Source organism: Bacillus rossius, chromosome 1, assembly GCF_032445375.1.
Source record: "Bacillus rossius redtenbacheri isolate Brsri chromosome 1, Brsri_v3, whole genome shotgun sequence".
NCBI lineage: Eukaryota > Metazoa > Arthropoda > Insecta > Phasmatodea > Bacillidae > Bacillus > Bacillus rossius.
The window spans coordinates 271,071,593-271,099,300 of NC_086330.1; the positions used below are offsets into that span (position 1 = coordinate 271,071,593).

Consider the following 27,708-nt stretch of genomic DNA (forward strand, 5'->3'; position numbering starts at 1 on the left):
TGGTATAAGGAATTGCCATTCTTGAATTGTAAACCTGTACAAAATTTGCAATCTTGCACAAATTTAAGTTCTCATAAAAATTCATATTTCGTGAATTAATATATTTCATAGTTACCTATTATTAAATTATCTTATTTGATACAATTACATATTAAATAATTAAATTTTCAAGCCTCCATTTGTAAATTCATGTTTCATTAAGCAACTAACGTGTCTGCAACAAAAAAAATAAAACAACCTAAAAATACGAGTTTAAAAAAAAAAGAAGTTATTTTCTGTTTATAAAATGAAAACTGAGAATGTTTGTTTTGTGACTAGACTAAACACAATTTTACAGTTGCAGATATCAGTTTTCGAGTAGTTAATACAAATAATTAAATAATTTTTTTGTAAAACAGAAGTTATGACTTTCTGCTGCAACGTACCTGTGTGTACCTTCTACTAATGTTATATTTGAGAGACTTTCTGCATGTGATATTTATATGGTATTAAAACATTCATTGAAAAATTCAGAATGTTTTCTTAATAAAAATCTAGGAATTCTGTTAACGGTGCTGGTTTAGCTAAATGTTTTCTATAGTAAGCCAATGTACCGTGTTTTATCGCATAATCGTCACACGCATAAGCGTTGCACCAATATTATAGGGCTTCAAAATTTGGATAAAAAACCTCTCGCGTAAACGTCGCATGATGTTTTTGGTCCAGCTATTAGATTCTGAGCCTTTTGTGTAGGTATTTATTCCGTATAAAACGATGTATTTTAAAGTATAAATCTAATATTTATTCGGACGTTACCACTTATTTAATTAACGGAAATACAAAGTTGTCTGGTGTGTAAATTTTCTTTTAAAGACATTTTTAAACGTTATAACCTTTGTCTGTACGTCTGCATCGCCGCAGTGTACTGCTTACAAAAATGTAGCCAGCTCTAGTTGGCATCATTCAAGTTTGGTTATGTTGCTTCCGTATAGAGCGTGCTTACGTAGTCAATTATTGATATTGATATTGCCAATTGCATGCATCACACACTCTCTGTCGAGTGCCGAATTAACTATTTATGATGGCGCGTACTGTTTCTTAGATAAGTGTGTACTATGATGATAGTTAGCATTAGTCAGACCCGCATTCAGGTCACAGATTTTTTTTCCTATTTAATGTTGAAAGGTTTTTGTTGCATGACTTATTAATTTAAATTTTTTGGCGTGCTTTTGTAGTATACTCTACTTTTTAAATAAACTTACTTTCCATGAATGGATTTTGTTTTTATAAATAAATTTACCTAACAAAAAAATTTTTTTTTCATATAAAAATCGCACCCCTCACATTGAAACTTGATTTTAGTATAAAATATGTGACAATTATGCAGTAAAACACGGTAGGCTATGTAAATTGTGTTGAATTTTTTATTGTAAAATGTTTGATACAGCAAACTTTAGGCAAGCACTCACTGGTTATTGTATTTATATTACTGCTGGTTTAAAAAATGAAATCTCATTCAGTTCATCTTAGGTTTTTTTTTTTTAAGTTGATTTCAAACACATACTTCCTATTGTAGCCGTTATCATGGTGCATTTTCCAGAAATTTTGTGTATAGTTTTTCGTTTCATGGTCTAAAAAGTATATGTGTCTGCGTGTGTGTGCGTGTGTGTGTGTGTGTGTCACATTTTTAGTAGGGTTGTGCGAGAATGAGATTTAGGCCTCAGAAATGTTGTGTATAGTTTTTCGTTTCATGGTCTAAAAAGTATGTGTGTCTGCGTGTGTGTGCGTGTGTGTGTGTGTCACATTTTTAGTAGGGTTGTGCGAGAATGAGATTTAGGCCTCGGAAAATATTTTTCTCGCGAGAAACGAGACGAGAATGATAAATTTTTAAATAATCAAGATTTACTGTAGATACCTTTTTCAAAATATTTTGTTCTGTACATAAAACTGTTGTTTATCATATAGAATGACAATTTATTTGCCTGTGCACAACTGACATGCACCACACGTTATGTAGGCCTACACTAAATTATAAATAAACATTCACTCACTTAGGTAAAAGTCTAGTAGCTATCATGTTAATTGTGATGATAAGAATCAACAAGAAATTATCTAAGAAGAAATAAAAATGACCTGTACTAATAATAACAATCATCGTATCAATAAAAATAACAAATTATGATGAAAGCACCTTGAGTTATTTAACACTCTATTTTTACATCCTTTTTTTTATTTTCATGGAGAAAAACAAGTTCTTGCACATTTTCTGTAGCAAGAAGTTGTCTCCTGCAGCTCACAATGTTCCCAGCTCCTGAGAACACTCGTTCACTGGCTGCCTCAGTCGCAGTAATCCCGAGAAACTGCATTGCAATTTTTCATAATTGGGGGTAAAGACTACTGCCCTTCTCTTTCCACCATTTTAAGGGGTCATCCGCTCTTGGAATAGTAGGCAAAGAAAGATGGTCTGACACTTCCATGTTGCCATTATTTTCAGCCTGTTGTGCCAGTTCATCGAACGCATTCCAGAGAGATGATTTCTTTTCTTGAGCTTCAGGTTTTTCTGAATCAGAGAGAATATATTTTGCTTTAAATATAACATTTAACCTCAATAAATACACACTTTGTAGATATACAAACTTTAAACAGCTGTAAACATTGTTAAAACAAATAATATAGGCATTCAAAAATTATTTATGACAAATATGTTTTTTTTAACATTAATGTAGGTAATGTTGAAGTTAGTGTCCTGAAACATACATGTTACTCATGATATATTTAATATTGATCAATATTTGAAGCCTTAAAAATTTTTTAATTCAACACTTAGCTTACCTGGTGTGTTTGTTTGTGAAGGTGAAATTTGTTCCACTTTTCGCTTCAAATGCTCAACTGCCATCATTTTTTCATCTTTAGGTACAACAACGTGCTTGAATCGTGGATCTACTAGCATGGCAGTGTAATATGGTTCACGTCTTTCAAACAAAAGGAACCTCGCCTTCAAAGACTGAAGCAGTGCTCTAGCAAACACCACACCAGCTCCCATTATTCCCTTATTTTTATTTACATAACCTGCGAGATATTGTGTCACAGAAAATAAATCAAGTATTTACATTGAAGCTGAAGGAGACTGTTCTGCACATAATTCAGTTGTGGCTTCATATAATTTCGACGTACCCTTGAACGAGTTGCCATTCAGAGACTGTTTATGTCAATATTTTGACTGGCCAAATGACATGCAAGTGCTTCTTTATTTTCTAGTAACCTGCTGAGCATTAGATAGGTACTCTGAGTTCCATCTAGTCGCACAAAGTTTGGGCAAACTCGCTGGCAGTCCAAGTTCAGTTAGAATTTTATGAAGTTTCTCGGTAGCACTGAAGCTATGCTTGTAATGTCCAACAATTGTCCTAGCTCTTTTCAGCATGCTGCCCATTCCATCAGTCTCCTTCAGTGCATCATTTAATGCTAACTGCAATGTATGTGCAAAACATTGAAGTTGAACAAGTTCTACACAGCACATTGACATACCAAGCTTTATGGTTCTACCATTATCTGTAACTACATATAGGGGTATTTCATTTTTTAGTTTGACAATGTTCCACTCTTGCAAGACTGAAGTAAACTTATCTGCAATGGCAGCACCAGTGTGACCTCCCGGAAAGTGATGACAACCAAGACAAAAAGTCTTGAGGGTAAAATCTTTGATAAAGTTGCATGCCACTGCCATGAACACATCATTGGCAAGGGAAGTCCACAAGTCACATGTGAAAGACATGGAAGCTACACTTGCCATTGCATCTTCCACTTGTTTCTCACATTTTCTTTAACTTTTAGATACAAGCCGGGGACTACACTGCGTGAAAACGTAGTTCTGCTAGGTACTCTGTATAGAGGCTGTGCAGTACCAAGAACATTTATGAAAGACATGTTCCCCACTGGGTTATAAGGTAACATGGCATCAGCCAGCCATTCCCCAATTGAATTTGTGGTGGCTGTAGCTTTCACATGAGTTGGAGACCATTTAAATGTATCCTCTATTTTAAGCTGTTTGGGCACAAGTTCTCCAGATACACTAGAAAATCTAGGCTGTGATGATTTTGGTTTCTGAAGGTCATTAAATTCATTTTTTATGGCAGAGTGCTGTGAAAGATGTCTCAGTAGACCTGATGTATTTCCGGACTTCGTTTTAATAACTTTTCTACAAATGTTACACGATCCCGTTGACTTATCGCCACTTTTTATGTAATACTGCCACACTGATATGTCCACATCTTCCATTTTACCGTAAAATCAAATTTTAATTTGACAACAAAGTTTAATTCTGTTAAACTGTTATATTCCCGCAACACTTTTTTTTTCCACTTGGTTACGCTGCAGTTGGACATAAAGCAGTATTAGGAAATTATTATCATATTCCTAATGACATTTTACAGGCGTCACATTATTTATTCATACCCGCAGAGTAGCTCGCGTAAATGCGAAACACTGGTACTGTAATAAAAACAAAGTAATTGTTACTAGGGAGGCTTTGGCGGGATTCATTACTCGTGACGTCTTACGACTGAGTGAAACAAAGGTGGAAAAGGAAATGGGATGAACATTCTATTTATTCTGCCTTTTCAACAGGTTTGAACACGCACATTCACATAATTTTACGTAATACAAGGGCGTGAATTCTTCTGCATGTTCAATCCATTCTTTTCCATTCCAGTCCATTTAACAATCACATGACTTGCGCAGTCTTTTATTGGAAATGAAATAAGAAACGGATCAGCGAAGCAGACTTGGTCTGGCAGCATGACCACCATTCCCTTTTGTTCGTTAAAAAGTAAATTTTGTATTTTTGCCGTAATAATCAACATTTCAGTATGCTATTAAACATTACTGAACAAAATATTACGACTAAATTGAAGGTAATGCTTTTAATAACTTGACCGTAATAACGTGTATGTAAACAAGACCAATTTTGTATGTTAGGTTCGAACGTATTTTATTATGTATTACGCTTACGTAATTTAAAAATTAAATACGGCAGTTTTTCTTTCAGGATAAATTGGCATTTCATATGACATTTTTTATTCACATTTTTGGTTATTCATATGGTTTTGGATGGTTGACTATCGGCTATTCTAATATCTCTTAATGATAGCATCATATTTGCTTTGTGTTTCGCCAAATCATTTTCCGTCCAAACAGGCAGATACGTTTGGTATTTTATTTTTAAAACATTTAAACTAAAATAATGACAGTGTGTGTAATGTTCAACATTAAGAATACAACTATCAATATCAAATTAAGTTTCCATACCAAATTGAGTTGTTACCGGTACCAAAAAAATTCTCTCTTTTATTTTTCCCCCCGAGAAATTTTTTTTCTCGCTTGCTGTTCGAGAATGCAATATTTCTCTAAATTTTTCTTGAGGTTTGAGATCTCGCACAAAATTAATTTTTAGGAACATAACTACCGTAATTTTTCACAAATCACTTCCAAACTGATGCATAAAAAATAATAATGGAAAAGTGTTCATTAATGGGCAATATCCAACCAAAGGGATAGAAATGGGGAAGTTTTTTTTGAAAAACATAAATTTCTATAACTCTAAGGTAGGCTTGTGTGAAAGTTTGAATTTTCGAATACGAATAATAAACTATTTGTTTTCAATTTGACCTCAAATACTAACACTTCGAAATAACAAATATTTGTTTGCTTATGAATACCTAGCATAGCATACCTCATAAGTTGGTCATATACTAACGTTCACTACTATTTAGTTATTTGTGTGATATAAATACCCTTTTTTGATATTTCATGGGACTTAAAACATGAACAATAAGATATGTTTTAAACATCCAACATGTATTAAAAAAACTTTTCTTCTGTCTCGCTAAACAGTAATGGAAAAAATCACGTAATCAATTCAAAACACAGCATATAAATCATTCTAACTTGAAAACAAAATATTATTTGTATTCTTTTCATCAAATGCATCCTAAGTGTAAAAAAAGTATACATCACCAACCATGGACCCCAACATAACAAAACATGGAAATGGGTATTAAAAGAATTAATCATTATAGTTTCAACAGCCGATAAATCAATAGTCACAATCAAACTAACACCATGTGGCACAGTAGCAGCTTACTTGCTGTATACATCTATGATGAAACCGACTTTGTGACTCAAAAATATCTATAAAAAATGTAAATAATGGTTTAAGATTCCTGATGAAATCAGAAAAATATGTGTTCAAATATTGCTGAACTAAAATACAATTTACCTGGTTGTCGTGAACAACAAAAACTTGTGAATAACTAGGGTTTAAATGTAATTGTTAGCTCATTCAGTCACTAATTTGGAAATACAGCATTTTAGCATTTTAAAAAGAATGTCTTCTTTGTAAGATGGATTGCAATGGATTTCACAGTAATTTGCGGTTCACGAAAATTTTCTGGATCAATTTGTAGTGTAGCAGTTTGTGGAAAATAAGGTGAATAGAAACTAAAATGAGAGTTTTATTGGTTTTTAGGTTATGTTAGGTGAAGTAATGTTAGCTGCATAATTAAAAAAAAAAATTCTTTCATAATTTAATATTTAAAAAAATATTTTTTATATAATTATTCTAGCTGACTTCAACTTAACTAACCTTTCACTTTAGTATTATCTAACTTTCTAGAAGTTGTTATATGACATGAAAAAAAAAAATTAGTGGGATTCTAATTCTCATTCTTACTATTCAATTTTAATATTCGTATTCGTAAATAATTTGATATTTGTGTTCGTGTTTGATTCAAACTAAAAAAAAATAAAAAAATATTTGCACAGGCCTACTCGATGGGGTAATACCAAAATTTTTTGTCTAAATACATTTTCGATATGATCAATTATAACTGCAAGGGGTGGAAAAACAAGGGTTGGAGGACAAAAAAATGCATAACTCTCTAAGTAAGCACACTATCAAATCCATTCAGATTATTTGTAATTTTGATAAAACAAACTATTGCAGAAACTTAATTTTAAAAAAGGGGTAGAATTAAAAAAAAATTCATTATTTTGTACCATATACTCTACTAAATACATTCTAACTTATTGTAAAACCATAAATTATTATTTACAACTTACATCTGAAATAATTTTTTTTTTGCACAACCAACTGTTAATGCAATGGGGGTAGAAAATAACATGGTTTGAAGGGCAAAAAAATTCAAATTTCCCTTAGTAATTAGTAATCTGTTCAAATTATTTGTAAACCTTATAAATATTATCTAAAACGTGTCTGAAACAATTTCTGTTACAACATTGCTGCAAAGAGGGGTTAAAATACAAAAATAAATGCATAACTACCTTAGTAATCACACCATCAAATTTGTTCAAATTGTTTGTAAATCTAATCATATTTGTATACAAATTTCATCTGAAACAATTATTTATAATACAAACAATTATTGCAAGGGGTTGAAAAACCTGGAGTTAGAATAAAAAAATAAAACTTCAATGCCATGTACGCTATCAAATCCATTCTTATTTTTGTTTAACTTTCTAAATTAAGTCCAAAAGTTTTGTTAAAATATATTACTAAAGGTATGGAAATAACAAGGTTTGAAAGTATTCTATCAAAACTGTTATAATTAATTGTATAAATCCTAAACTTTATCTAGAACTATGGCTGGAATAATTTTTGACTAAACAAATTGTTACCGTAAAAACAGGGGTTGAAATAAAAAAAAAACTTCAAAACTTTCTTTTTATCGAATTTGAATATATTTTGAACTATCGTATTATTATCTTAAGTTTGGTGCAAAACAAATTTTTATACGACCACGTTATTATCGCAAGAGATAAAAAATAATTTTTGAAGGTAAAAAAAATTGAATAATTTCCTTAGTTGGCATAATATGTAATTCAGTCTAAGCCATTCAATGCTGGATGCATTGAGTTATAAACATTCATAATATTTTCGCTGCATGGAAAGTGAGAAAATGTTTGATTGATTTTGTATTATTCGAGAACGTTATTATATTATGTACATTAAGTTCTTTAAATGTTTCAGAATTTAATAGAAGTTTCTAAAATATTTCCAAAAGAAATATCTACTTCGGAAAGGATTTAATTAACTTTTGCTTACTAAAACTAAAACACATGTGCATTGCATACTTTTCTAATAATGAGATATTTCGGGTAATTCAATAAATATTTTTAAAATGTTTTAACCAAAATGTGCTTTTCCCCGTATCGGTTCGGAATCTGCGAATCAGCGACAGTTGAATCGGCTTATCGACATATCAGCAAACTTCTGTAAATTGTTAAAGTTATAGAAAAAGTTAATAATGCATCAACAATGACTGAGTGCACAAAGGTTAAATTAAGTCTGTAAATGTCACACAGTATTTGTTTTGACTGTGATGTACCAGTGTAGGCACATGTGTGTGATTGTATTAAAGATATTGATAATTAAATTACTTAGTAATATTAAACACTTGTTATGATTTTATCGCAACGTTTTCACGAAAAATCTACGATGCAGACCTGAACTGCACTCCTCTTTTTTTTCTCTACTGTGCAGTTTTTTATCAGTTTTATTTCACTCATAATGCACAGTTTTAATAGCTTGGTAAAAGCAAAATTCGGTTGGTAGTTTTAGAAACTACGTCTATTTTTGTGGTGTGGAGGTTCTTTGCAGTTTGTAGATGGGTGACAGTTTTACTGATTTAAGATAAATGTTCCAAAAAAAAATCTTTAATGTTTATTCTGGCACACATTTGTGTAATTTTCTAAATGTGTTTTATAAAGAAAAGTGGCGAGGGGAGATAAAAATGAAACTACAAGATAAAGTTGAGATAATGTTGCATGCTGTAAGATCTTGTACACATGCCCCTCAGGGTAACACTCTAATATGTTCCAGTAAAACAGAGCAATATTTAGCTGTTTTTTTTTTCTCATGCAAGCATGTTAATCAAAATCGTGTTTTTCAACCACAGAAGTTCTCTTGTTGACTGCCATATTAATCAAGAGACAGTTCCTGTTAAAATAAAGTTTACAGTTTTAAATATGTGTCCAAATTCATTGAAACAAACTTTTTAATTATATTTTGGGAATATACATTCTATAATAAAATTAAACTTAAAAAATTAATTTAGAAACAACATTGTTAACATATTAATCCACCTTGGGCATAACATTTCTGAGTTACAAATAAATTATGCTATTAATGTCTGTTTCAGTGTCAAGTGCAATTAAATAAGTATAAATGTATGTAACAGTTTTTCTAACACGAAAGATTTTTGTGAACTGTTAAACGTAATTCCTGAGACTTGTTTACTAAATGTTTAACCCCAGATAAATTGCTAACCACATGACTAGTTACTAGTGCATCCTGGTAAGCGTGAGCTGATCTAACACTGAAAGCTTCTGGCATTTCTTGCTAGAGCTGCTGCTGATTTGCGATATGGCATAAAATAAACATTGGCTCTACACACGTGGGTGTCAAAAACATTTCAGTTTATAAAATCATTCTAACTTTTTAAGTGGACTTAGGTAACCATACAAAGAAAGAAGCGATTAGCTATTAGGGAAATGTAAACTATGGTTTTTAAATTGGTCACATTGTTAATTCGTTGTATTATTTTCAATGCTCCACATGTACTTTTGCCATTGTGCACAAACAGAAATAAAAATTAATGTAAATAAAAAATAGCTCTACTTCAAATAGGTAATGTCATAATGTATTGACATCCCCCCCCCCCCCCCCCAAAAAAAAAAACATGCAGATTGATTGAAGACGTTACTTCAAACGCCGAGTGTAAAACCAAACAAACCATATCATTTAATAAATTATTATTTTATATATGCTTAAATTAAGAACTATTTAAAAGTAGGGGCACCAGAATATTGTTGATTCATTCATTAGAGAAGTAGGTTTGAAGCACACATGCATCTTGGTTACTTAAGTAATTGTCCTTACGATTCTCTTAACATATTCTGGAGAATCCTGACTTCAAAAAATGGGTAGCCTCTTGGTATTGACTAATGAACTCGCTCAAGTGGCTTGTATTAAGTCTTGCCTGGAGCAAAAAATAATAATTTGTTTGTTTTGCTTTATATGCCGGCAAATACTGTATTCATAGTTGTCGCTTGCAAAAAGGAAACTAAATTCCCAGTCACAGCTTTAAAATACATTCAGCTACAGATTTGTTTTGCACGCACCCTGCTCTTGATTATTTGTCGTAGAGTATTGTCACCTAGTTCTGCCTTGCTTAGTTGCCTTTGTTGTCTTGTTGCAAGGTTCAGCGGGTGGCCTGGCATGCGTATCCTTCCCTCCCCACTTTTTTTTGTGTGGAAACGGCCCAAGTGGCACAGCAGTAAATAGTTGAACTAATTCGCGAGGGCCTGGGTTTGAATCCCGGTTCGTTCATTGGGATTTCTGTTTTCATGGTTTCCCGAAATCTTTACAGGAAAATACTGGGATTGTTTCTGGCTATATGCCATGGCAGTTTTCTTTCCCCAGTTTAAATGATGAGTTAGCTAATGTTCCCATCTCTAATGACCTCATGAAAGAGATGTAACAACAAATACTTAACCTTTTTTTTGTGTTCAATTGGTACTTTCAAGCAGTTCTGGAGAGTCACTCTGAAGCAGGGCACGTATCGATAATTTCAGGTATAGAAAGGCCGGAGGCGCAAAAGAGTTGGCCACGAGCAAAGTGGCTGGATGTGGCAGTGGTGGTAGTAGTAGCGCAAGCGCAAAGGCCCCCAAGGGGGACCGAGTGGAGAAAGGTAGTCGCGGGGGCTTCTTCCACCGCCGCTCCCTCCCGCGGGAAGATGACGGCTGGGCGGCCGGGCCGATGTCGAGGTTGGTAAAACGCTCGCAGCTTGTTCCGCGCTGCTTCTCCGGTCTTCGGTTGGGGGATCTGTGCTTCCGAATAACCCAAAAAATAATAATAATAAAAATCTATCTCTCTCTCTGCCTTACCATGTCTAATTGTTCGTGTTGGTGTGTGTGTGGGGTAAAAACTAAATGATACCTCACGTTGAGGATACAGGTTTTAGAGTGGTATGTGTTGTAGAACATTATTTCGTCAGGAAAGTGAAATTAAAAACTATATGAACTTGTATAACACTTACCATCAATGAAATCTCAGTCTTCATACATTAAAAAATGGCATATTTTGGGAGGATATGTACAAGGAGGATTTTTTTTGTAGTGAATGGCTCTGCTAACACTTATTTTCAAATGTATTTATATGTTTTAAAAAACTGTGTGTCAGTATAAATACACTTAAAAGGTAGCTTTTTTTTTTCTATCACAAATTTATAATACATATGTTCTTGGCTCATTACTCTTAACAGTTAGTAACACAAGTAAAAAACATTTTTACGCATTTGTTTTTTATTAATATTAATGTAGGGTGCTGTAGTCTTGTATACTTGCAAGTGGCATGCTTTATAACTGGTCAGTATTAGCCCTAGTTGCAAACTAATAACTTGGCAATAGTCTGTAGTTTGGGGTGTTGGTGTTCTTAGAGTAGTTAATGTAAGTCTCTGTGTGTTGGTAGTGTACTTTTTTTTTGTGAACTCATGAGTTCCTGCAAGGTATTTTTTTTACCAGGCTTGTGTGTATTTTGTGTATGTTAATTCATGTTTATGCTCCCTTCGTTCTTAAAAAAAATTATTTTCTTATCATTAAATGGGCATTAATGTAAGTATTTATTTTGTATTGTAAATGGTTAGGTGATGTCTTAAATGACTGCTTTATGAAATCGTTGACAACATATTTCTGTGGTGCCATGGTAGAGAGAGTGGTAAAAGATTTAATAGGTATTTCCAGTAGATGCCAATGAAAATAAATTTTAATATTAACAATACTTAGTGTCCATGTTGTAAACTTTCTTAGACAACAGAATATTTAGACATATATTCAATCACTAAAAATTCATACTATATGTATTTGACATTTCTCAAGACTTTATTGACTGTTGAGATAAAATTGTGTAAAGCAGCAAACTTCTGTACCAAAAACTTTCTAATACTTTTAAAGGGACTACTTTAAGACAAGTTTGTGATACCATGCAACTTGAGGCTCCAAAATTTTGTATACTCTTGACCGGCTGGCTGTACTTGATGATGCTGTATTTTCTATAGCCTTAGTTAACACACACACACACACCCCCCCTCCCTCCTCACGACTGTCCTTGTGAGAACACATTTTAGTCTTGAACAACATAATAAGTTTTTCAACTGTTCTGTTGCTGTTGGGGTGTTACTGATTTAATGTCAAAATAACTGTGGGCCATTCAAAATGTCCAAATTGTTCTTAAATGAATCCTCTAAAGTTTCCAGGTGTCTACATTTACATGACTTCCTGCAACACATAGAACAGTCACAAACTACAGCCTATCTGTCTGCTCTAGAGTGTTTTAACGTTGTGCATTGTGGCCATGTTGTTTCCTTGCAGGTTAGCAGGCCTGAGCACGCCTTCCGGGGGCTCGTCGTACCCGCGCGGCCAATCCATGACGCCCAACCCGCCCCCGGCGCTACACGGTGGGCTCGGGGACTCCTCGCTGCCGGTCCCGTCTGTGGGCTCACCTGCATCTGCGGGGCCCTCCCCGCTGACCCACTCGCAACACTCGCGGCCTGCGTCCGCCCCTCCTGCCGATGCCGCGATGCCCACACTCAGCCCGCACCTCCCCCCCACCGCCGCCGCCAACTTGGAGGCTGCAGACAAGGTCACGCCAGCCGCCACGCCCTCTGACCTAAACGGACCCAAGTCCGTCTCATCCGTCTCCAACCAGGTGTGCACTGTTGATAATCTCTGCAACTGTGTTCAATCCTGATTTTGGTTTTCCAAGGTTTTAGAATGCTGGGATGGTCTTTACTATAGGGCATGGCCGATTCTTCCTGAACAAGGAAAACTTTTCGGAACCCAACACCCCGCCATGGCTGAGATTTTTGATCACAGAGTTGGTCTTTAGGTGGTTCTGAGCCCAACATAATCTTGCAAGTCTTGTCGCATTTATCCTTTTGCAAAATTAATTACAGAAATAAATGGAATTTCTTTATTTTGCTGTTAAGGAACCATACTAAGATTCTCTGCAACCAGACATTAACTTGGTGTTTTCAAGTTAACCACCACAGGTACAGGTATTGTCCTTTATTAAGTTTAACTAAACCTTCTACACCTGTTTGACGAGGTTGTGTAAATGGTGTGGAAGGTGAGATTTGGGCAGGAATTATGAATGTGAATATGAAGCTTCGTAGTATATCATTTTGACTTCAGTAATGAATAACATATGTGTTTTCCAGATACTTGTGTTACTGTTGCAACATTTAATATTTAGAGAAACAATTTCATTACACAAATTTTAAGGGTAAAAGTAATTTAGAAAACCGTTTCATATTCAGATTTTTTATTGTTCTTTCATTATTATTAATTAAGTTTTTACAGATGTTGTGTATGAAATATTTTACGTTAGAATATATACCATGTTATAAATAAATGATAATTTGTTAGTTTAAAATAATTTATATTATTTGCACAAATGGATTAATTTCTTGTTCACCCACTACAGCTTTGAATGATGAAGATACAAAAACCTAGTGAGGTGGTCCAAAGGGTAAAAACTAGTCACATTCAGGAGTACCCAGGGGTTGATATCCCGGATAGGCAAACATTGCTTTCTGTTTCCAATGGTGTTCTGAAATCACTCCAGGAAAATGCTGGATGGTTCTCTACAATTGGCCACGAACATTTTCTTTCCCAATTTCTTTTACCTTTAAGGTACCATGTTTTATCACATAATCGTCACATATTTTATACTAAAATCAAGTTTGAAAAGTAGGGGTGCAACGTTTATGTGAAAAAAGCATTTTTTGTTAGGTAAAGTTATTCATAAAAACAAAACCCATTCAAGGAAATAACATTCATTCAGAAGCACGCCAAAGAATTTAAATTAATAAGCCATGCAACAAAAACATTTTGTTCAACTTTACATAGAAAAACTAAAACTTTAACGTGAACGTCAGTCGGAGCGCATAACTATCGTCGTAGTACACACCACGAGAAAGCGTGAGCTATCAAATGTAGTTAACTGGACACTAGACAGAGCGCGCACGTTGCATGCAATTGATGAGCTATCTGTATCGATATTCGACTACGTGCACACACTCTATGCGGCAATCAACATAACCAAATATGAATGATGCCAACTAGGGCTGGCTACATTTTTATAAGCGGTACACAGCGGCGACGAAGACAAAAAGATAGAGTCATAAAGTTTAAAAGCGTCTTTAAAAGAAAATTTACACATCAAACGACTTCGTATTTCCATTAATTAAATACGTAAGTGGTAATGTCAGAAGGAATATTATATTTTTACTTTAAAATCAGGGTATGAAAAAATCCTGATTTTTTTTAAATAAAAAAAAAATCAGATTTTTTTATTAAAATTGGGGTTTTTTGATTAAAATATAAAAAATTGTAATCTGTGTAATATACAGTACATTTTCATGACTGTTTTCATGACTTGACATTGCTCTACAATACAATTAATAACAGATTAATTCATTTTGTAAAGACAACTAGCCTAATTTTCTTTCTTTGAAATAACCACATTTTACATTGCATAATGTTTTAAGGAAACATTAATGATGTCACTTTATAAAAATTTTTAGTACAGTAACATAGTTAACATTAGTAAAAAAAGATGTCTTATAGAAAATAACTACATCATTGAAAACATATCATATTTAAATGTAACTTTGTCACTTCTGTCATCCCTTATAGTCTTATAGCCTAATTGTTCAAAATAAAGTAATTTAAACTAAAACCACAATTTCCTTTTTTTCTTCTCAGAATTGCACACATACGAGAGTATTCAAAGTAAAACTTCTACATAAAATATTACTTATTTAAAATTTTAAACAAAAATACAAGTTTTGCAGCTTTTTCTGTATCCAGTCGATTTCTTTATGTTGACTGAACCAAACCAGAAATACCAAAGAACTGAAAATTTCCTTCCTACAGTTCTAAAAATAGCATTTGACATTGTTGGAAGACAAACCTGTTGCCAAGGAGATGTGACACACACACACAACACAAACACATGAGGTAGAGGAGAGTAGAAGAGAGAAAATGAGGTGGCATTTAAAGGTACATTCCACCCACCTATATTTAACAAGTGTTTCAAAATAACTATAAATACATTGTAGAAGAAATTAAGTACAGTAGAACCCGTTTATAGTGAACCCGCCTATAATGAATTCACGTTTATTGTGAATTTCCGTCTCAGTCCCGGCAAAATGATGTGAGGTTATGTATTAATTTATTGGATATAGCGCACAACTTTTGTCAATGTTGATACGTTTTCCCGTGTACCACGAACAAATTTTGCCGACATAATGCACATTTATCTAAAATATTTTCATAAATTACAAGTTTTTTCACAAAACGTCTATATTGGATCACATTGAAGTTTTTTTCCGCAATATGCTACTCGATTGTCCACTGTTCATATTATAAACAAGTCCTATTCAAGTGGCCTCAGTAGGCTACGTGTAGCCAAAAATGGTGATCAGTTTCGTGAAAATAAAAAATAGTTTTCCCTGCATAGTTAAAGAATGGGCGAACGCGTGTACATTTAATATGTTATCAAAATTAATCATAAATTACCGCCACAGAAATACGTAGGTACATTCTAGCAGCAAATTCAATATTTTTATGTCTCATTTTTATCATGTTACGGACATTTTGATCGAGTAAGGTTCGTAAGACTACCACTAGATAGAACTCTGTGGACTCCATAGAAAGTGAGAAAATTTTGTTCCAGCTTTAGCAACTGCGATACTAAATGATACGTAGTGATCTTTGAAGCGCCAGACTCGTTATTTTTCGTTTATTTACTTTTGACAGTAAAAAGAATTTCGTGTTATTAAGCTGTAAATGTGCTTCAATAAGAAATACGTACATAAAAATGGGTGAAAAACGCGGTAAAAAACGTAAGGCATTATTTGTGCGAGATAAACTGGACATTATTGAAAAGGTAGACTCCAACCCCACTGTCCCGCACGTGTTAATAGCAAAGGAACTGGGAATTGCAACATCCACATTAAGTACAATATTAAACAAGCTGAACAATCTTCTTTCTCAAGCTGCGAAAACGTCACAGAGTATTAAATGCCTGAAAAAAGGATAATACGCCAATGTCCACAAGAACCATTAGGTAATAAAAAGTTTGTACATGTGTAGTTCATTAAAAATAACATCTGCATTTGCTCATAAAACTGTTGCTTTAAGTATTTTCATTCGTTCTTTTCTTGGCTTAGGCCTATGTGTAGTTAAGATTTTGCTTTTGAGTAATTATTGCCAATATAAAAGTTTTCCCAGATATAAAGTTTCCCCTCTATAGTGAACATATAAACTACTCCCTTCAGATTCGTTATATCAGGGTTCTACTGTACTATTCAATTTTCATTCTATCTTTGCAGCAGTCAATTTTTATGTAAGTAGGCATGATTACTTGGTTTAAACAATACAGTATAGGAAATATTAACGTTCATATTATCATATTATAAATTGATTTTATTCACTGATTTTTAAAAAAAAATCACATGATTTAAATCATGCTGATTAAAATCAACATACCCTGTCTAAAATACATTGTTTTATACGGAAAAGATACCTACACAAAGCGCACAGAATTTAAATAATCATGGACTGTTTATGCGAGAAATTTTTATCACCAAATTTTAATATCCTCACATAACAGTGCGACGATTATGCGATAAAACCGATATTTGTCTCTCAAATAATCTTGCTGTCAGGGAGATGTAAAATAGAATTTATGGAATAGTATCTTAAATAGCATGATTCTAGGAACATATCCCTCTAGTGGTAAACCGAGGTTTCAACTGAGTAAATTTTGTTATCAAATAAACCGTTACTAACATTAATATTTATATTTTCTTTTTAAAAAAATTTAGTTCTTTTTTAGGTTGTATTAGACACCTATATTTTATGAAAAAGTTTCATATCAAGATATTTCGTGAAAAAACAGTAGTTTCTTGTTGCTGTTAACGGTGAATCACTAGCACAGTGACTGCCTAGTCAAATGCAGGAAAGCATTTAGCACAGAGCATAGTCTATAGTAAAACAAGTTACTCAAACACAATCACATGGTGTGTCAGAGTCTAGCAGGTGTCTGTTACAGTGAAACTTTGTCATAGAGTACCTTACTTTAAAGTATTTCTCACTTTGTGTGTGTGTGTGGGGGGGGGGGGGGGGGGGAGAGAGATATTTATAAAAGATTTTAACATTTTAGTAAAGTTCTTTACAAAGCATCAGAAGTGTGGTTTTTTTTTTCCTTCTGGTAAATTTCACTGTATCTGTTTAGTCTGTACTGTTATAAAAATGTACGGAAGTAAAAGAAGGGGTTTTGTGGGCAGGTGTTCTCGCCGTACCCTGCCGCATCAAGCGTGGAAGCGGCCGCGAAGCCCGTGGACAGCGTGGGGGGAGGTTCCCAGGGGCCGGCCAGCGCGCACTCAGCCGCCCCCTTACCGCCGCACCCCCCGGCCCCGCCCGAGCACTTACCCTCCCTCAAGAGGCCCGTCCTGTCGTCCAAGGAGTACGAGAGCGTGTTGCTGGAGGAAGAGCAGTCGTCGCAGCTTCTGTACGACTACTCATCTCTGGATGCGTGGTGAGTGTCGCCACAGGATCTTCATCGTTCCCCATTTTTTTGGCTCCAATTCTTCATACTTATTAGTCACCCACTGTGTCGCCTGTATGTAAACACAGTAGAAGTTGGCTTGATAATTCAGTCCAGTGTAGTCTTGCCCGTACTCTGCTTCTTTATTTACTCTAAAATCTTAAACGCATGTGTGGAGAATACTGTTCCCTGGCAGACTTAATGGCTAGTGGGCGTTCCTGTGCACACCCGGACTACCCCGTTGTTACGCATGTGAGTGTCGCCGTACATTACGCACAAGAGTTTCCAACGTTCAGTACTAGGCCAGCTCTTCAGTGGAGAAGTTTGTTGTGCGGAAGTAGCACAAGCTTGCTCATTCAGATCCAATATACCGTACTTTCTGACGCATTAGCAGGGACAAGAGTTTATGGTGAATTGCGACATAACAAAAAAATCACAAAAATTCAAGTTTATTTGTAAATGAATGGAATCAAGTTATCTCATTAGTTTTTTATTAATTCTGATACATACTTTGGGGGGGGGGGGGGGGGGGAGGGGTTTAGAGTATAACTACTCCAGGCATTTATATTACAAATGGTTAATAATTTAACACATGTATTTAGCAATTAATATGACAGTTTTTTTTTGGTAAAAACATATATAGTATCAACAAGCATTTTATAGAATACAGTGGAACCCCTGAATTACTCTTTTCAAGGGGAAAACTGAAAATGTTGTGTGTCGGGGGAAAGTGTAATTGAGGGGAAAGTAAAATTTTACTAAAAACTTCATGAAGATATGTATAATTCTTCAAGTCAACACTTGCTGTAATAAAGTTTTACAACAATAACTATAGGTATTATTTTTGTTTGCAATTAACTTGAGTAGTTAATGGCAATCTCAAAACTTATTAAGTAAAAATATGTTATAGGCCTAACATTGAACAACTTGATATTTTGAATTTAAACATTTTAAATTTTCAAAATACCCTTCTCAGCTGTTAGACGTACGTACCGTAGCCATGGCATCATTATGTAATACACACCATCTAGTACTGTATACTTTAGTAGTACACTAAAAATCTAAAAAGAAACATCAATCACTGCCTCCTAAAAAAGTCAGATATTTTACTTTGACATTTAGACTTGATCCTGACACCCTCAAGGTGAGTTTGCACTTTATTAAAGTGATGAAACACCTCATCACTTCCAGAGACACTGCCTAAATAGCTTCTCACTGTGTCCAAAGCTTGTAGTGCCTCACTGTGGCTGCACACTGCTACTGGCTCGTCCTCGTCATCCTCTTCCTCCTTTTCCTCGTCTTCTTTGTCCTGCAAATGCTGGTCAATAATGTCATCCAGTGTTTGCACTTCTGAAGTGACCACAGCAGCATCAACATTGACAAACTCCTCAATAGTGAGTGACACCAGAACTGAGTGTCTCCCACTCTGAAGGCTGAACCTGTAGTGTGTTGGCTGCCTCTGGCCGGGTTGCAGCAACTTCACCTTCAGTTAAAAATCCAGCCTTTAAAGCAGTTTATGATCGTGTCAGGCTTGACTTCTGACCATGCCCACGCTATATAATGCAGAGCAGTTAGAACACTAATATGCATTGTGGATGGATCCTCTCCTGAATCCAGCATTTTAATGGCTTTCTGCACGAGTTGCTTCCTGTACTTCAACTTAAAAGAATGTATTATTCCAAGGTCTAGGGGTTGAAGTTCACTTGTACAGTTTGCAGGGAAGAAAGCTATTTTTACATTATGTAGTGTAATTTCTTTAGGGTGGGCTGGGCAATTGTCAACTAGCAAAAGAATTTTGCGGTTTTGCACCCTCATCCTGGCATCTAATGCATGGAGCTGGGAACTGAAAAGGGCTTCAGTCATCCATGCCTTTTTGTTGGCATAATATTTTGTTGGGAATGTTTTGATGCCTTTAAAACACCTAGGTTTTAAAGATTTCCCAACATGAAATTTAAAGTTTTTGTTCGGGAGTACATTAAAAAATAACCCGGTCTCATCGGCATTAAATACCTATGTCCTTAGGGTGATAACCCTTCAACACATCTGGCAAAGTGTTTTTCCAGTGTTCAACTGTTTCCAGATCAACACTTTTGCTTTCACCGCAAACAGTATGGTACACAACATTATATCTCTTTTTGAACCGATCAATCCAACCATTTGAGGGGGTAAACTCAATGCCTAAGCGATCCGCAATTTGCGTTGCTTTCTCGCGAATCAACCTGCCGTCCACTGGAATGTTTGCTGCCTGTGTAGCATCAAACCACTCCTTAACTAAGCCGTCTAGTTCTTGGTATTTGGACACCTTCACAGTTTTGATTTTTTTTGCCATTGGCACACTTTGTTCTGCGGCATTTTCGATGGATGTTCAATTACGAACAATTGTGTTTAATGTAGACACTGGAATATCCAATGCCTTGGCTAAGGCCACACGCGATCCAACGTGGTTGTCAAACTGCCTCAAAATATTACATTTTTGCTCAACTTTTAAAGCGTTTCTTTCACGATCACTCTCCATTGCACGAATATTGCGAAAATTTAATCACAAATATTAATAAATTATCTGTAGAACGTGTCAATAAAGCGCGAAAATTTACGTCTAGGTAAACAAAATTAAATCCCAGAATCACTGGTACCAAACCAACACACGAACACAGCGGTTCGCAGTAGTGTTGCCAAAATTTGCCAAGGAGCAGAAACTGTACATGTATGTGCTATGCAGACATGTTCCTTTCACTACATGGAATGATCTTAAGAACGAAAAAAATTTTGTAACAATAAAAGCACCCAAATTGCCATTTGCGACATAGTGCACAACATGCATGTACGTAACGGAACGATAACTTTGTTCGAGGAATCGATAGAATCGAAATGGAATATGTATTTTTTAGTGATGGTTCGAATCCCATTTTTCTCGAATCCGAATCTCGAATCCGAATCCCAAACAGTACCTCGAATCCACCCCTCGAATCCGAATCCAGTTCTCAAGGGTTAATTATAAAATAATTTATAAGTTAAGAGAAAATTAAATATTATGCCGAATTATTTAACCCTTTAAATTTTTATTTAAAAAAACAAGGATTTGACATGGTCTGGATCAAGACGATTCCGTTTTTGGTCACATATGTTTCCTGCAGTGCTGAACAAACGTTCAGAGAACACTGTCGCAGGTGGTGAACACAAATATTTTTTGGACAGTTAATGTAGCCTGGGTGAACACGCAGACTGAGTTTTCCAGTATTCAAGAATGTTTATTTCTGGGTTAACTGTAGGATCACGTAAGAATCTGGTCACTTCATCAATTGCTGTAGAATCCGATTTGGTGGATTTAAGGCATTCAGGCATTATCTGTGAGTATAGTGATTCATGTATCCATGGGAATTGGAAAACAAAATTCAACATCCGACGGAACAATATTTTGTAGTTACCAACTTGACATTTGTTTAAAGTCCCAAATGAAGGTAAACACATTTTGAAATATTTAATGGAAACTAAAAGGCGCCATCTTGGCTTCAATGGTTTTAGGCCATAAGAAATATTGTTGTGCGTCTTTTAAAATTAAGCCTCACTAAAGCATAATGATTAATATGCCCGAAGTTAAAAGTGACGGGGTGTTTTCTCTAGTTTACCCATTAAAATTTTTTATATTAATATTAGTTATTTTTTATGTTGCTTAAAATGATTGGCTAACAAATTCATTGGTTGGCCATTATGGAATTCTCAGATAATACATATTTTAACGTTGGTAGTCTATACAAACCAAACTTGGTTCTAAAAAAATTCATAAATAGAACGTATCAGAATATTTAAAATTGAATTGCGATTAAAATAATAATTGTATAATTTATTAATTTTTGTCATTCATTATTTCATTGTTATTACTACATGTGCGACCGTAACTTGTGATGAAAGTCGGCATTATTGTTGTATTACTAAGTAACAGATTTCTCGGTAAAGTTATTTAAAAAAAAAACAAGAATCATATTTAGTCTAGATCCTAAATGTGCTTTGTTTTATTTTTTAGCATATTCTGAGAATACATCTGTGATTTATGCCTTATTTAATGCCAATGTAGCGACAATGCATCCATGTTCATGAATATAAAGTAAGTTTCCCAAATCAGTACCTACATGCTTCATAATTTTTTATATAATAACGAATTAAAAGTACAATACAGTAGAACCTCGTTAATCCGTGATGCGCTAATTCGGGAATCGGATAATCCGGGACGATTTAAAAGAGAAGAAAAAAAAGAGAAGTAAAAAGTGTCAGCGCTTAAAATTAACGTCATGTGGGCCAGCGGCCGGCAAACACTACAAGCCATCGCGTGGGCCGCCAAACTCTGCAACGCTGTTTGTACCGACCCTTTGTGTCGCCCCCCTTTCAGCTGTCACATTTGTCACTCTTTAAACTTGAGGGGGATGTCCTGACTTCTGCTTCCGGGCTCCCTTTGTTTGTTTCCACCCGCCAACGCACGGCAGGCGCCTGGCGAGTGACGTGTCTGGCTGGCATTCGGCTGTACGAGGGGGAGGGAGGGGGGTGCAAGGTCAGCACGATCTTATCTTTCTCTCTTCGGCTGTTGTAAATGACCGTGAACTAATGGCTAGACATTTTTAAGCCGAGACACTAATTCGATGACGGCGGGCCCTTACCGTGAACAGCCTTAACCCAGCTGCACGCCGGTGTCTGAGAAGCTTGACAAGACCTTCCGACCTTTTAATCGCTAGTCCGTGAAATTCGGTAATCCGTGATTATCTCGGTCCTGACCACGTATTAACGAGGTTCTACTGTACCTCAATAGGATGTGTTCCAAGGAAAACGTAAACAGGCCAAGTAAATTGTAAGCATTTAAGTTTTTAAAATACTACATTTACATCAATATTTTTCCTCGAATCCCGAATCTTTTCCCTCGAATTTCGAATCTTTCGAATACTAGAGATTCGGTGGGATTCGAGGATTTGAGGATTCGACCGGCCCATCCCTAGTATTTTTACTACAGTTGCGGTTGGCAACACGTAACAACAAGCGCTTTATTTTATGACAACAACGGTGTATATCACGGGAAGGCATTTGATTTTACCGTGTGATTAGCGCGAATGTAATGTATTGTAAACATAGGACAAATGGTGGGACCAGCAAAAAATGGTTTAATTGACGGGGAAAACGCTATTCGCGGGAACCTAATTGCCGGGTTCCACTGTATAGTACCTATTTCATTAATAAACTTTAGGAGTAGCAAAAATATAACAAGAAATTAGCATAAAGCAAAACTCAGACACAAAATTTAACGTAGATTTTAGGCCTGTGCGGGATCCCAAAATTCAAGAAAAATTTCGGGAACATAGAGGCTTTTATCCCGTCGGGAGGGAAAATAAATTTCCATGAAGTTGCGACAAAGTGTATTGAACCTTGTGAATTGGAAATACTGAACGCTCTACATACTGGTTCAATTCTGTAAAGTCGCAACAGATCCGGACACCCTCTCCTTTAGCCACTACCACCATTGGGGCACAGAACTAGGTTGGGAAAATCGACGGGAGTGATGACCCCAAGCTTAACCATCCTATCCTATTCTTGTCAGTGCATAAGCATGGTTGCTACAGGACTAGAAAACCGGGAAATGTCAGGGAAATTAAAATGGTCAGGGAATTCCGGGAAATGTCAGTGAAAATTCTACGAATTCTGGAAATTTTAAAGTTGCTTATAATTCAAACAAAGCTTTGTTTTGATGCGCTCGTACCACTACCGAACGACTCCGCTAAAAGGCTGCTGCTTAAGGCACACAGCAACTGTAACTTTTTTTTTACTTGGTCTACGATTGTCCGTTGCAATAGGCTGATACAACAACCCACCATAACTTCTGGCCAATCCAGGCACTCGTTTGTTCACTAGCGAACCCGGTCTTCATTTGTTCGTGTTTTGATCCTTTTTAATTTGCCCTTGAGACTTTGTGTTTTGTTCCGTTCCATTAAGTGAACTACAGAACGGGCATGGCGTTGTTTATCTTTTGAAGGCTATTTTCACGTGGAATAAGATGAGTACAAAGCTTATTACGTGAATTTAAAGGCGTTTCAGGTGAAGTTAGTTTTTGATACGATCATAAGAAAATAAAGTGCATTTTGATAAAGAAGCAATACCAATTCTCATTTTGAAAACTACCAAGCTGATACGAAAACACGTGGCTTTTGTGTGCGGTTATGTTTTTGCATTTTTTCTAACAATTTTTTTATTACTTTTTTTTCAACCGTTATAATCCGTGAGTTCTGTTGCGTGAGACTTACATTGTGAAAAAAAAATATGCATAACTGAACATATTTTTCCACAGAATCGTTAGTTAACATTGTAAGAATGTAAGAGTAGGCCCTATTGCATGTTGTAATGCTGCTATTGTAATTCTCTAAGTAGGCCCGTTATATTGCTAGGTGTGAATTTGTAATAGTTTTTGTATTTGTGTAGTAATATTTTTTTAAGAATTCATAAACAATAATTTTTTAACCTAACCTGAAAATATTAATATGTACTTTTTTTTTTTTAGCATAGAGATGTCGAAGAAAACTACTTTTAAGGAGAATTGGCTCAAGGAGTCACAGTTTCAGCATATCAAACCCTCTGCTAAAAAAATAAATTCTGCGTACTGCACTTTGTGCTACAAAAGTATTCACAGCAATATGGGCCGAAGAGCTCTCACCAGCCATGTCGAAGGAAATAAACACATTCCTTCGCAATTCTGCCGTCAAAATAACACAATAAAAAAAACCTTATTTTACCTCAAGTTGAAATTTTTATATTACATTTAATCATATGCACGTTAATATTTATTGTATGTACTTCATAAGAAAGTCAGGGAATTTTTCTCTTAAATTTCTGGAAAACAGGGGAAAGTCAGGGAATTCTTAAGATTCTATTTCTGTAGCAACCATGATTAAGGCTTAGCACCCGGCACAAGATGGATTTCCATTTCATTGTCAATTTTACCCAAACCCTTACATACAGTAGGAAACTCACTCTCAACATTCACATTATTTACAACTTGAACAACCTTTAGCACTTGCAGTGCATCTTTGCCCAACAACGGGTTACGCAGATTGTTGATAAAATACACATTCACTTTCGTCTCCTGAGTCTTGTAGCAGAATGTCAGCTGTTGGAAACCTACTACCTCTAATCCACGACCATCTGGACCACCTATTTTGCTGGCACATTTTTGCAGAAAAACATTTGCAGATCCCAAAAATTCAGTAGGAAGACACGTAATGTCTGCCCCTGTATCTATTACAAAGTCAATTGACCTACCCATCTCCCTAACCACAATTTTTACTTGAAATGGATTTTGTTGGGACGATGGATTCCTGGGAGTGTCTCCTGTGCCACGACAAAGTCAAAGTTGGGGTCTTGTGTGTCTGTAACTTCACTGATATGCTGGACTTTCTTACTAGCTCTGCACGCCTTAGCAAAGTGGCCCCGGCGGCCACACGAATAACACTGAATATTCTGTGCAGGACACATACCTCTGCAGTTGGTCCGACCACACTTATCACATGTGCTGACCATTTCAGGGGTTGAAAATCCCTTGTAGCTCTGGCGGTTGTTCCCTCGAGTCCCAGAACGAAATGTTCCGCGTTGCTGGAAGCTTCCTCCCTGGTTCCCCTGCTGGATGAAGTTGACGTCCTCAAGGCAAGTCTCACGCAACTGAAGCGATTGTGATGACTGCAACTCCGACTGACGACACATATTGACAGTTTCTTGCAACGTCAAAGTACTCATGAGTTGCATTTTTTCACTTAATACTACATCTCGCATGCCCACAACGATTCTGTCGCGAACCAACTCGTGTTTTAGCTGCCCATAATCTCAAGCTTCGGTGAGGTTATGTAATGCCGTGATAAACTGTTCTGCAGGTTCCCCGGGTTGTTGAACACGGGAATTGAACTTAAAATTCTCAAATATGATGTTGACCCGGGGCTTAAAATGTCTGTCAAAAGCTTTCACCAGCTCGTCATATGTCCACCCGGCCGCCTTGTCCGCTCATACTAAGATACCTATCAAAACGCACCTTCCACCGAAACCAAGCATTCGGGTCGGTAAAATCTAGCGGCCCCGGCGGTTTAATCTGATGGTGCACGCGTGGCCTGCTTTCTCCGTCGCCGGCAGCCTGGGTTAGCGCTGTAGCCATGTTGATTGCACACTTCCGAGACGCAACTGGCTTCTCATTCGTAGCGCAGATCTAGGCCTACAAATAAATGTTTATGTTGTTATCCTACCACTGCCACCATGTTGTATCCGTTGCAGGGCACATTGATGCAAGTTAGAGAGAAATAACACCAGACCACCTTGCTTGTTATTCTGAGCGACATGCTCCCTCTCTCCAGTCGGCCATGACACTGACCACTTGAGTCAGGGCTACAACACACTACATATTAGATCGGCTGGCAAAAATGGGAAGACTATTCCCTTAATAAGCGTAACTACATCATGAATATAAAGATTGCTTCACATAATTTTTTTGATCGGCGCACTGACAACATGAAGAGGTCACTGGACAGAGAACAATGCCTGCCCCAAGCAGGAACAATGCGTATTAACTTGACTAGAAGGGCACAAGCTTTGGAAAGGGAGGGGGGATACAACTGGACCCCAGGTGCAAGACAGGACGTGCAAGACGGCATTTCAAGGCACACAAAGCGATAAAAATGAAACTCATGGGTTGGCACAGCATGAAACACAAGGCATGCTTGCACGGATTTACCGTGCGTGTGACAGAAATCCCACGAGTTAAGGCCCGTGGTGGCTGAGGGAGAGAGATTTAGAAATATGGAGGTCTGGGGAAAGTACAAATTGAAGAATCCTAACGTATTAACATTTAATCATCAAATAAAAATATTATTGCTATGAAAATAAATAAAAAATTGTCACAGCAGGCAAAACTAACACTTTTTTGAAATATTAAATGTAGAGATGAAGAAAACATGTGTCATCTTGGTTTCAACAGTTTTAGGTGCATAATTTTTAAAATTTTAGTCTCACGTATAGCACAGGATTTTATGGAATGCCTAAGTTTAAAGTGACTGGGATTTGCAAATGTATTTTACCCTGCAAATTTAGAACACCACTTGATTGAATATTCATTATTTTTTTTTTGAGATGCTTAGAATCACTGGCTAACACATACATTGTTAGCCATCATGCAATCCTCAGATAATATTTTAACGTTGGCAGTATATAAAAAAACAAACATGGACAGAAAAATCTATTTGTAAAGGAAAACATGTTTGCAATCAGCAAATTTAAAATTGAATCATGATACAATAAATAGTGTCTAATGTAATAATTTGTAGCAAACATTAATTTGTTATTACTGAATGTGCTACTGTAACTTATGATGCAATTCAAAATTATTGTTATAAATTATGAACAGATTTATAGGACTGATTTTAAAAACTGAAAATCATTATATGTGTTAGAATCTGAAATGGACTTTATTTTATGTGTTAGCATATTCAGTGGATACTTCTGTGATTTATGCATTTGTGCATGTGCAATTAAATGTAGCTACTATGCATCCATATTTTTTCATGAATTAAATTATCCAAATCAGTACATGATGTGTATTGTCATTTTATTTACATAGTTACAAATTAAAAGTACAAAATCTAGGAAATGGAAATAAGTTGTGTAAAAAAAAAAAGCCTAGTCAACTTAAAAAAGTTCTTAGTATTGAATTTTTGCATGTACTAATTTTCCTCCAATATTTCTTCTAATCTTTTTCTTCCATTCTCAAATCTTTCAAATACAAGAGATTTGGTGGTGTTCAAGGATCAATCCTAGTTGTTCAAAACTAAATGACAAAATCAAATGTTTGAATTTAGGTAATAAACCGTTTTGTATAATAATAGATGACATTATTCAAACATTTAAAAATTGAAATTTCCACATAGATGAAAAAAGGTATGAATTTTTGTGTGTGAGTGAAGCTTCGAATTCTGTGCTGACAGTGTCTGCTATTTTTATGCTGTTTGCGTGCTGTCGTGAATGTAGCCTAGGCT

The 27,708-nt window shown here is 35.6% G+C and overlaps 1 protein-coding gene across 4 annotated transcripts in view; it reads left to right on the top strand.

Annotated features, from left to right (window-relative positions):
- The window catches only part of LOC134527596 (mediator of RNA polymerase II transcription subunit 13), a 265,928-nt gene that overhangs the window by 132,840 nt on the left and 105,380 nt on the right, over positions 1 to 27,708 (top strand). For 3 of the 4 annotated variants that reach the window (XM_063360415.1, XM_063360416.1, XM_063360417.1), the window contains exons 7-9: positions 10,630 to 10,821; positions 12,424 to 12,760; positions 17,409 to 17,659. In XM_063360415.1, coding sequence (XP_063216485.1) covers positions 10,630 to 10,821; positions 12,424 to 12,760; positions 17,409 to 17,659 — 780 coding nt within the window. The remainder of the gene's footprint in view (positions 1 to 10,629; positions 10,822 to 12,423; positions 12,761 to 17,408; positions 17,660 to 27,708) is intronic. The other variant, XM_063360418.1, reaches the window with a different exon arrangement.